Here is a 12,409-nt window from a genome sequence, read left to right on the forward strand (position 1 = left end):
TAGTCTCTGCTCAAGAATCAATTCGTGATGTTTACCTTGCCTAAAATACCCTCTCCTCTCTCTCTTTTCAACCTTGAAGCCCTATCTCAAAAAAATATCCTTTCCTGACTTTACTGACTGCCTGTTATATATTCCAGCAAGGTGCTGAACCCACAAAAACAGTGGAAAATCTTAAATATTATGGAGGAATTCAGAGTACTCCTGATATACAACATTTATATGGGTTGAATTCCCTTCTTTGAATCCCTCACCATATTGTCTTATACTACAGGAATTTGTATCAATCATTTCAGGATATGATTTATGTTATTTATATTTATATTGCCATGGTAGATACTGGCAACTATGATGATGATATATATGGGCAAGTACTATTTAAGCCACCTTAAAACTTAGCTTTTATAAACACATTTTATATTTAGTCCCACTAGTATTTTAGATCACTCAAAACAATTTAGCCATAGTTGAAGACTATTTCATATTTCTTACCTTTTAGTTCATCTCTGGCAAAGAAGGCAGCAAGACAATCTTGCAAGGTTACTACTGGACCCCAAAACCAGCTAGGAACACATGAGACAACAAACCTGAAACATTATTGATAGAAGAAAAAAAAAAAAAAGGAAGTGTTCTGCCAGTACAGCAGAAACAGCAGCTGTAACATTCAATTAGTACAAGGAAAATGCATACATACCTCTTCACATATTCCATGAAAAAAGCTATCCACCCTTGTGGAGCATATGCTTCGCCACATGATCCTGCTTTGACTATAGAAGTTGGGTGACTGGATGAATGCAGCTTAGCAAGGTCTTCCTTGCCAGGAATTGGCAAGGACAGATCTTGAAAGGTCTCGAGGGTTACAGACACCTAAAATTGTTTCGTGTTTAAAATGGGATGAAAATAATCCAACACATTTATGAGAACAAATCTTAGACTGCAAAGCAATTTATAAACAAAAAAACCCCAAAATATCAGTAACAGTAATAGCAATGGCAAAAACACTTGCTCTGTACCAGGTGCTGTTCTAAATTTAATCTTCACATAAATCTTACGAAGTTACTACTAACATTCCCATTAATCAAGGACACTGTGGCATAGAAAAGTACATCCAGCCACTGTGGCTTGAGCTCCAAACTCGTAAGAACTATTACTGCATTTGTTTTTGGAAATGACATCTCATGATGGTTTTTAAAAAGATGTAAAACTTGGCATGTAATTTTTAAAAAGCTGAAAATAATTCAAGATAATCCAATTTAAATATTTGGTACCCAGGCGCACCTGGGTGGCTCAGTCAGCTGAGCATCCGACTTCGGCTCAGGTCATGATGTCACATTTGTGAGTTCAAGCGCCATGTCAGGCTCTGTGCTGACAGCTCAGAGCCTGGAGCCTGTTTCAGATTCTGTCCCCCTCTCTCTTCCTCCCCTGCTCATGCTCTTTCTCTCTCAAAAATAAATAAACATTGGGGCGCCTGGGTGGTGCAGTCGGTTAAGCGTCCGACTTCAGCCAGGTCACGATCTCGCAGTCCGTGAGTTCGAGCCCCGCGTCAGGCTCTGGGCTGATGGCTCAGAGCCTGGAGCCTGTTTCCGATTCTGTGTCTCCCTCTCTCTCTGCCCCTCCCCCGTTCATGCTCTGTCTCTCTCTGTCCCAAAAATAAATAAACGTTGAAAAAAAAAATTTTAAAGTAAATAAACATTAAAAAATAAAAATAAAAAATATTTGGTACCCAAACAGCCTACATTAAAATGATGCTATTGAAAGCTCTTAGATTTGACTTAAGATCCTACCACAATAGCTGAAAACTTACTTTTGAGGGTTTTTTTAATAAGTCATTTTATATTCCTTAATTCATTACTGCACTGAAACAAAACCACTCTTAAGAAAAGCTCAAAGAAACTCATAGATTTAGGGAAGATTAAAGAACTCATGATTTTAACTTATGCTCTTATGCATGAATCTGACACTACCTGTATTATCTGAGCCGTAATCTTAACAAAAGAAAATATTTATAAGCCATACCACCAAATGTAGAAGATACACTCACAGCTTTGTGCCTGTGAACAGCAACAGTTTCCCAGCATATGAATTTTATCAACCTTGGGAGGATATGCACGTGTTACCATTTATTGTTGCTGAGCAACATATCACCTTTCCATGTGACCAGAGATGAACAACGGAGTTAATTCTTGCTGCTAATGCATGCCTGTCCAATGACAGGTCAAGACCCATCCCTTCAAACTGATGTTGCTACTACTTCCAAAAAATAAATTCTACTCCTAGAATCAATTTATGCTGATGTAAACATAAGAAATACATGTATAACCATAAGTAGCAAGGAGAAAAAATTAAACTTTTCATCCCATTTGTCAGGTTTTTTTTTTAAGACCATTTGACAGAAATTCCCTGCATATTATAATTCCCTCATACTCACCCTGTCACAAGTCAGACACTGCACTGAACTAATAATTGTTCCGTCAAATATGTCTGAAATAACACTTCGGTATTTCTTATGCTGTTTTTTCCTCTTTGGAGATGATGCAGATTGAGCTAGGATTGAAAAACAAGTGAAGAACATTCTTTTAAAAGGTAGTTCCTTTACCATTTTCTCTGGAATCCTTAACAGTAAAATTTACTATCCTAAAGTAACTTGTCAAAGTACCATTCAAGAGAATTACTTAAAAAAAAAAAATCCCAAGGGAGCCTGGGTGGCTCAGTAAGTTAAGCATCTGCCTCTAGATTTTGGCTTAGGTCATGATCTCACAGTTCAGGAGTTCAAGCCCCACTTCAGGTTCTGCACTAACAGTGTAGAGCCTGCTTGGGACTTTGTCTCTCCCTCTTTCTCTCTGCCCCTCCCCCACTCGTGATCTCTCAAAATAAATATATAAACTTTTTAAAAAATCCCAGAAGAAACCAAGATGAAATAGAAGAGAGGTTCAGTCTCTCCAGCTTGACTTCAATCAGAATAGTTTTGCCTTTCCTTGTTTTTGCATCCAATAAGGTATTATTTGAAAAAGGGATTTAATAACTAAGTTTTGAGAGTTTTTTTTTTAATATACATACATTCTGAACAGATCCTTTGTGAGCTTCCTGATTTACAAGTATTTTCTCCCAATCTTATCTTTTCAATCTCTTAATAGCGTCTTTTGCCAAGAAAATTTTTAATTGTTTCTGTTATGGATTTTTTTAAAACTTTGTCTTCTTTGCACTTTTTTTTTTTAATGTTTACTTATTTTTGAGAGAGAGAGAGAGAGCATGCACAAGTGGGGAAGGGCAGGGAGAGGGAGATCCAGAATCCGAAGCAGGCTCCAGGTTCTGAGCTGTCAACCGAGAGCCCATATGGGGCTCAAACCCATGAACATTGAGATCATGACCTGAGCCGAAGTCAGACATTTAACTGACTGAGCCACCCAGGCATCCCTTCTTTTATGGATATTGCTTTTGATGTCTTAAAAAAACTATTTGTCCAACAAAAGGTCATGAAGACTTTCTCCTTCCTATGTTTTTTCCTAAGAGTTTTAGAGTTTTACATTTTGTAGTACTGGAATTCTCATACATAGCCTAGTGGGAATGCAAAATAATACAGCTAAACTGGAAAACAATTTCATACAACATTAAGTATGAAACTAACATAAGACCCAATAACCTCATTTCTGGGTGTTTACTCTAGACAAATGAAAACTTATATTCACACAGAAACCTGTATACGAATGTTTATTGCAGCATTATCCACAACTGCCAAAAACTGCAAATAATTCAAATGTTTTTCGAAGTGAAAATGAATGAACAGCAGTATAATCACACAATGAAATAACTACTCAGTAATAAAAATAACTATTTAGACATGCAATGTGACTATATCTCAAATGCATTACAATAAGTGAAATAAGCCTGTTTCAAAAAACTATGTACTGTATGATTCTATTTATATGACATTCTGGGAAAGGCAAAACAATAGCAATAGAGAACAGATCAAAGGCCTAGGGTTTAGGGAGGGGTAGGGGGATGATCTAATTACAAAAGGTAGTTATGAGGGAATTCCTTGGGGGTGTTGGAACTGTTCTATATTCGGTTTGTGTGGTGGTAACAAGAATCTATGCATGTGTTAAAATCCAGAACTCTACACCAAAAGAGTGAATTCTACTGTATGTAAATTTGTGCCACACACACACAAAAATTTCAAATCATGGTTATATAAAATTATGCTGTCGATTTTAAAGTACTAAATATTTCATAATTAACACTTTAAATTATCAAAACGAAGGAACCTGAATAACTGAAACTTCTACCTTTTTTGTGTGTGGGTGCCAATCCTGGCCACAAATTGCCTGATTTAGGAGGGCTTGCTGATAAACGTGGATTAACACCTTCATTTGATGGGAGGATCTGTGATGTAGACAGGTCATTCAAATGGACATCAGTAATATATTCTGTAATATTTAAAATTTGTATTATTACCTTAAATAGTAAAATTATCCCACTTATCAAATAATATTAATTAATTTAAAGGTTTTTCATTTGAGATTTTAAACACAATTCCCATTAATAAATGTCAAGTGAAATATTTGATAGACAAAGTTCTTGCTAAGCAAAACAACAGTGATTTTCCACCTAGGAATCCAAATAATGTTTGTAACACATTACTGTGCTAGCAATTTAGGAAGTGAGCAGTGGTAACATAAAGCCAAGGAGAATTGTATTTGTTCTAATTTAGTATTTTTTAGTATTTATGATAGTTTTTAAAAAGCTTTGAAACTGTAGGAGAAAAAGATTATCTTCTCAAACTAACATAATAATCAAAATCTAAGGAGAAACTTAGGCAGAATCATAAATTATTTTATTCTTACTGTGATAAAAGGAAATACATCCCTTTATCAGAAAAGAACCTTTTTTAGAATGAAATTATGAATCAAGAAAATAAAAACTTCATGACCACTATCTTGACAGTTGTGCTGCTGGAGTCCTAGTATATATACAATACAGATTTCAGGGCAAGGGATTGTGCTCAATAAGTATCTGAAGAAAAAAGAACTGTTCATAAGGACCCTGAACTGAATGACTTCAGAGATTTTTCCAGATAATGCAAAGTAAGTCACCTTTATTATTTTCACATAAGCATTTCTCGCGATTCCAACCATGACTAAATGAAGACTGCGTAATACTAGAGGGAGAAAGAGTAGGAGACTCACTCATTCTCTCTGAAGGGAATAAAGTTAGTATTATCAAGGTCAGGGAATAAAGTTAGTATTATCAAGGTCAGGGAATAAAGTTAGTATTATCAAGGTCAGGGATTGGCAAATGTTTCCTGTAAAAAACTTGATAATAAGTCTTTCAGGTTTTGCACCCTATATACAGTCTTTGTCACATTTTTTAATCAGGTCTTTGTAAAATGTAAAATCTCAGATCCCTGATCTAGCTCATCAATTAGCCACCATGTATAAGAAAAAGCCTGCTATGGAGCAATAAAGAACCACTACGTCCCTTAATCAGACTTTTGACAAGGGCGGGCTGAACAGCAGTCTATGGAAGCCTAGGCTGTCTTTCAATATTTACTGACCAAACAACTTCCAAAAGCATCCAAACTTCTAAAATAAGGCCACTGTAACTAAGGAGCCTAAAATGCTTTCCTGACTTTCCTGACTAGAACACCAACATGCACCACACACAGGTGAACCACCACTATTCCTGTGTTCAAGGAAATATCCTTTTTTCCTCAAGAAGAAATTTTGGGCTCATTCAATACCTAAATAAATTGTTTACTAGTTTTATTCTTTTCAAATTACAAAAGATAAACTTTTTTATGTTACTTGTCTGCCACTTATTTTAAGATCAAAGAACTTAAACTTCTGATGGTTTTTAACGTGCTTTGGAAAATTAAGTATCACACTAGGCCAAGATAAATTAACTTTTGAAGAAATAAAGGTAAAATGCAAAGCAATCTAACCTAATTATCTTTCATCTGGCCACTTGCTCTTTTCAAAAAAAAAAAAACACTAGTATTCTGGTAATAATCTATCATAACAGGATTCATTATAGTTAAACTGCTATATCAAAATATATGTCAAATATTTCATAGCTGATAGTATTCCAATGACAGTAGTCTAAATCTAAAAGTGTGTAAGATTACAGAATTGTAATTTGAGTTATTTTGCTTTTTCCCAGGATCTTAACAGAATCCACATAAAATGACATTAACTTAATATTCTACATGCAAATATTGCTAAACTCTACTACTTAGCCCAAAAGTAACAACTATTTTATTCCTGCTTTCTTCAAACTTGATCATATCCTGCACATAAAATATTAAGCTAATCAGTCTATTTCATTTTTTATGCTAAATACAGACTGGGAACATTAACATGTAAACTAGAAATATGTCTGATTTCACTCACAGGCCATGCTAATTTTCTCTCCAAAAATCAGAAAACAGTGAAATTACAAATATAATACAAATATGCTCTCTCGTACACATTGTCTACAAATGAAACACTATCATTTTCCAATTATTAAATTGTCACCTGAAGCTCTGCTGTGTATTTGCACTTTGACAGTTTCCTGGTTGTTCAAGTCGACTGTTTCAGACACAGAGTCTCTGTCTTTATCTAACTCTCCTTCAGAATTTACTTTATTCTTATTGCACATCTTCTCTTTTTGCCAATCTTTTGACATTTCTGAATTGTTCTCATCATCCTGAATTAACATTGTTGTTTCATTATTATCTTCAGAAAAGCCTTTAGAGCCATTTTCATTTTCTGCTTTATCACTGCTGCTGCAAGATTCACAGGACTGAAAATCTACATCTGACTGGCTCTTGTCCTCTTCCATGGTCTCCTCAGTTGTTATAGTTTGAGGATCCTCCTCAACCTCCATGACCTGTTCTTTTAATTCTTCATGAAGCAAATCCATTAAACACCGAAGGAATTCTTGAGCATCCTAATATATAAACAACACATATTACCACTTCATTAAAAATATGTGTATGTAGAAACTTGAGAAAAAATATACAAAATGTGCTTATCAACTGATTTCTAAAGGTGTTGTGTTATACTGAGGAAACACCAGTTAGTAGAACATAAGGCCCTGAAGAAGGAATAGGAAGCACTGAGTTCTAAAAAATTATATAAATAAAACAAAAGTAATTTAAAAACTGAAGATGATCTGGAGGTCAGCTTTTAGTACTGCTGCTATTTTTTAAAAACAAAGAGGCATTTAAAAAAAACAACTGGATTTGCCTCATATGACAATTAGAATTCAGAGATGTCCTAAATTCAAATATTTTATCAGTTTGGCTTAAAATTAAAGCTTTCCAATCTTGTACTACATCTCAAAGAAAAATCCTTGATCAACCTGGAATGCTTTTTGAAAATTTGTGGGTACAGAGATGTGCAAAATGGGTGAAGGAAAGTGAGAAGCACAGGTTTCCAGTTACATACTGAGTAAGTCACAGGGATGAAAGGTACAGCAAGGGAATATTACTAGTGGTATCCTAATAGTGTCATATGGTGATAAATAATAGCTACATAGTAGCTATACTTGTGGCAAGCATAGCATGATGTATAAAATTGTGGAATCCCTATGCTGTACATCTGAAACAAATGTAACATTATGTGTCAACTATACTTCAATTTAAAAAAAGAAAAGAAAGAAAGAAAATACAAATGTATAAATTTATAGACCAACTCACATCTAAGAAATCAGTCTCTGGTATCTGTGCACCAGAAAAAATTAACAGGGAACAGGTATTATTTTGAAAAAGAAAAATATGTGAGGGTTAGGTGTTAATATCAAAGGAACATATAAAGTTACAATAATTGAAACTGCCATTGGTACCACTTCAATAAAACACAGATCAATGCAATGAATCAGAAAGCCCAGAAACAAACCCTATAAAATATTAATGTAAGCATAAAAACTAAAAAAGAAGAAATTTCTAAAATCAGAAAAGAAAATTCTTCCAAATCTGTAGTCTGGTACAATTAGTTAGCTATTTGTGAAAAAAAAATGAAATTTGCACTGTAACACAAAATAAATGACAGATGCAGAGAAGAATTAAATATTTTAAAAATTAAAGCATAAAATATAGGTGAAAATTTATCTCTATATGTGTAACTTTTTGAAGCTAAAAGCATTAGAATAGAGACGTATTTATCCACTCCAAAATTTAACAATTTCTAGAAAAACACAAAATTATGAGAAAGGTGGAAAAACATAAGCAAAAAAATGACAATAGGCTATTATTGTCAGTAAATAAACACACAAGAAAGGATGACCCAAGACAATGGACAAATAAATTATAAAGAAATACAAAAGGAAGAAATACAAAAGGCTCCATAAAAGCATAATGCATAATGCATAAAAGCAAAAGCATAATGCATAATGGCATTTTTCAAACTTATTAAACATTAAGATTGTGAATGAAAAAGAATGAAGACTTACCTGCTGAGAATACCCCCGAAATGTTGGATTTACTGTCTTAATTCCTTGAAACAGAGTAGTAGGAACAACGGATCCTGGCCTGAGGAAGATAACATTTTTAATGAGAAATCTGTGATGAATGAAATCTAAAATTTTTACTTTTTATTTTAGTAAATAACAATCAAGAATTCAAGCTGTAGGGGCACTTGGGTGGTTCAATCAGTTGAGCGTCCGATTTCGGCTCAGGTCATGATCTCGCAGTTTATGGGTTTGAGTCCGCGTCAGGCTCTGTGCTGACAGCTCAGAGCCTGGAGCCTGCTTCAGATTCTGTGTTTCCCTCTCTCTCTGCCCCTCTCTTCCTTGTGCTCTCTCTCTCTCTCAAAATAAATATTTTTTAAAAAGTTAAAAAAAAATAATTCAAGTTGTTAATGTGTTTCACAAAGTCATTAAAAATTGCCCAGTGTTATGTTTCATAGGCTCACCAGAATAGCTTTATATTAAGATATACTTAAGACAATTAAGATATATTTTATAGCTCTCGACCCTAATGAAATGATCATGCTCTATTTTTCAAAAACAATTACAATTACTTAAAACAAAATTCTAATTATTTTAAATTCCTGGGATAATTAAGATAAATATACCTAGTACATTATCTAAATTTTTGAATCCTGGTTTTTTTACTTGAGTGTAATTGACATAAATAAGATTTTAATTTCTTTTTAAGTAGACTTCACGCCCAATGCAGAGCAAAATGCAGAGCTTGAACTCACCACCCTGAGATCAAGACGTGAGCTGAGATCAAGAGTCAGACACTTAGGGGTGCCTGGGTGGCTCAGTTGGTTGAGTGTCCAACTTCGGCTCAGGTCATGATCTCACAGCTCGTGAGTTTGAGCCCCGCGTCGGGCTCTGTGCTGACAGCTCAGAGCCTGGAGCCTGCTTCGGATTCTGTGTCTTCATCTCTCTCTGCCCCTAACGCACTCACATTCTGTCTCTGTCTCTCTCAAAGATAAATAAACATTAAAAAAAATTTTGTTTTAAAAAGTCAGACACTTAACCAACTGAGCCACCCAGGTGCCCCAGATATTTAACCACTTTTAGAATTCTGTACTGACACTTTTGAAGTCTGATAAACTTTCAGGAATTTTAAGTTTAAAATACATATTCAGGGCAAAGAAGTTTAAAAAACAGCAGTTAAGGGTTAATTCTAGCTATAGAGTCTGTAGCAGCACTGGATAACACTCAATAGGGATAAATGACAATGGAGGATTCTGGCTCTTTAATGTTCATAGCCCCAAAGAACTCATTAAAATCATACTCTTTTTTTTACATGAAAATAAACTTAAAATGGATTAAAGACCTAAATGTTAGACCTGAAGCCATGAAATCCCTGAAAGAAAATACAGGCAATAATCTCTTAGACATCGCCCTTAGCAACATATTTAGGGATATTTCTCCTCAGGCAAAGGAAACCAAAGAAAAATAAACTATTGGGACTAAAGTAAAAAGCTTACACACAGCAAAGAAATCATCAACAACAACAGAAAAAGCAGCCTCATAAATGGGGGAAGATATTTGCAAATGATCTATCAGATAAGGGTTAATATCCAAAATATATAAAGACGTTATACAATTCAACACCAAAAAAAAAAAAAAAAAAAAAAAAAATCTAAAAGATGGGCAGAGGACTAATCAGAATGGCTAGTATCAAAAAGACAAGAAATAACAAGTGTTGGCAAAGATGTGGAGAAGAGGGAACCCAAGTGCACTATTGGTGGGAGAGTAAATTGGTACAGCCACTCTGGAAAACAGCATAAAGACTCCTCAAAAAATTAAAAACTGAAATAACATATGACTCAGCAGTCACACTACTGGGTATTTACCCAAAGAAAATAAAAACACTAATCCAAAAAGATATAGGCACCCCTATGTTTACTGCAGCATTATTTACCATAGCCAAGATACAGAAGCAACCTAAGTGTCCATCCACAGATGAATGGATCAAGATGGTATATATACAATGGAATATTTGCTCAGCCATAAAAAAGAATAAGATCTTGCCATCTGTGACAACATGAACGGTCCTAGAGTTTATTATGCTAAGTGAAATAAGTCAGAGAAAGACAAATACCGAATGATTTCACTTATATGTAGAATCTAACAAACAAATGGACAAAACAAGCAAAAAAAAAAAAAAAAGGCTCTTAAACACAGAGAACAAACTTGCGGTTGCCAGAGGTTAGGTGTGTGAAGAGGATGAGCGAAATAGATAAAGGAGATTAAGAGGTACAAACTTCAAGTTATAAAATACATAAGTCACAAAGTGAAAAGTCAAGCATAGAGAATATAGTCAATAATATTCTAATAACATTGTATGGTGACAATGGTGACTACACTTATCATAGTGAGCATTAAGTAATGTATAGAATTGCCCAGTCAATATGTCACATACTTGAAGGGCACCTGGGTGGCTAGGTTGGCTGAGTGTCTGACTCTTGGTTTTGGCTCGGGTCATGATCTCACTGTTTGGGGGTTCAAGCCCCACGTTGGGCTCTACGCTCATAGTGCAGAGCCTACTTGGGATATTCTCTATCTCTCCCTGTCTGCCCCTGGCCACCCCGCCCCCCCCCCCCCCCCACACACACACACATGCTCTCTCTCACTCTCAAAATGAATAAATGAAAGTTTAAATTTTTTTTAATGTTTATTTATTTTTTTGAGAGAGAGAGCATGAGCGGAAGAGGGGCAGAGAGACAGGGAGACACAGATTCCAAAGCAGGCTCCAGGCTCTGAGCTGTCAGCTCAGAACCTGACGGGCTCGAACTCACAAACTGTGAGATGTGAGACCATGACCTGAGCCAAAGTTGGACACTTAACAGACTGAGTCACCCAAGTACCTGTAAATAAATGAACGTTTAAAAAAAATGTTATATACTTGAAACTAAGATAACAATGTGTATCAATTACCCTTCAATTTAAAAAAAAAAAAAAAAAAGAGAGAGAGAAAAGCCATTTTCTTTTCCTAGCATGTTAAAATCAAAGTACTAACAAATTTTTGTTTGACTTAAGAGATGCTTAGTAGGGGGTAAAATATCTCAAAGAAAACTGAGGCACTTAGGAATAGGGGAATGTTAAAACTTTAAATACTACCGAAATTTTTACATTACAAATCAAGATCTCAAAAGTCTTGTGAGGTTTTAAAAAAAAAAAGCTTTGGTGATTGTTTTCTTTACAGATAAGGTTGAGCAGTTAGGACTAATGGTAAACACAATTTTCTGAATAATTCTAAAACAAAATTAGTAAAATATTACATTGAACAATTATTCTTCTAATGCTACACTTTACAGGAAATAAACATAAGCAGAAAAATGAACATTCACCTAAGTATTTATGGTCTGATTTTAGCGTTGTGAGAATGTCTACTCCTGCATTAAAATTCAAGTGTCAGTAATAGCAGCTTTAGCATTTCAACTTATCTGCAGTCCAGATACTTCATTTGGATGTTCAGTTTGAAACAGAACATACTGTAAAATGAACTTGTCTCAAATTTACTTTTTTTCAGCTCTACATATGTGCACCTATATCCTTTTAATATTTGATATTCATTTAAAAACGTAATAAAGAGGAGCACCTGGGTGGCTCAGTCGGTTAAGCATCTGGCTCTTGATTTCAGCTCAGGTCATGGTCTCACGATTAAGTGGATTCAAGCCCCACATCAGGCTCCAACCTGACAGCACGGAGTCGGCTTGGGATTCTCTCTCTCTCTTGCTCTGCCCCTCCCCATGTGCTTTCTCTCCCTCAAAACAAATAAACTTAAAAAAATAATAATAAAGAGAATAAATACATTAAGTACATACCTGCTTTTATGCCACAGTTCGGTCATTAGTTTCAGATAACTTTTACAAATGGCTGGTTTCTTATCTGTTCGAGCTAGTCCTCCACAATCAAGAAAAAACTGTGTCAAAGGTGGGCTAATTCAAAAAAAAGAAAAATGTTAAAGTGG

At 34.9% G+C, this 12,409-nt stretch overlaps 1 protein-coding gene across 5 annotated transcripts in view; it reads right to left on the reverse strand.

The window, feature by feature from the left end:
- Positions 1-12,409, reverse strand: part of USP33 (ubiquitin specific peptidase 33) — a 61,268-nt gene that overhangs the window by 20,892 nt on the left and 27,967 nt on the right. For 3 of the 5 annotated variants that reach the window (XM_027058824.2, XM_027058826.2, XM_053214268.1), the window contains 7 exons: positions 12,264-12,377; positions 8,428-8,506; positions 6,510-6,924; positions 4,281-4,421; positions 2,426-2,541; positions 692-864; positions 490-584 (listed from right to left, as the gene is read on the reverse strand). In XM_027058824.2, coding sequence (XP_026914625.1) covers positions 490-584; positions 692-864; positions 2,426-2,541; positions 4,281-4,421; positions 6,510-6,924; positions 8,428-8,506; positions 12,264-12,377 — 1,133 coding nt within the window. The remainder of the gene's footprint in view (positions 1-489; positions 585-691; positions 865-2,425; positions 2,542-4,280; positions 4,422-6,509; positions 6,925-8,427; positions 8,507-12,263; positions 12,378-12,409) is intronic. The other 2 variants (XM_027058827.2, XM_027058828.2) reach the window with 2 other exon arrangements.

This window comes from Acinonyx jubatus, chromosome C1 (genome assembly GCF_027475565.1).
Source record: "Acinonyx jubatus isolate Ajub_Pintada_27869175 chromosome C1, VMU_Ajub_asm_v1.0, whole genome shotgun sequence".
In the NCBI taxonomy this organism is placed as follows: domain Eukaryota; kingdom Metazoa; phylum Chordata; class Mammalia; order Carnivora; family Felidae; genus Acinonyx; species Acinonyx jubatus.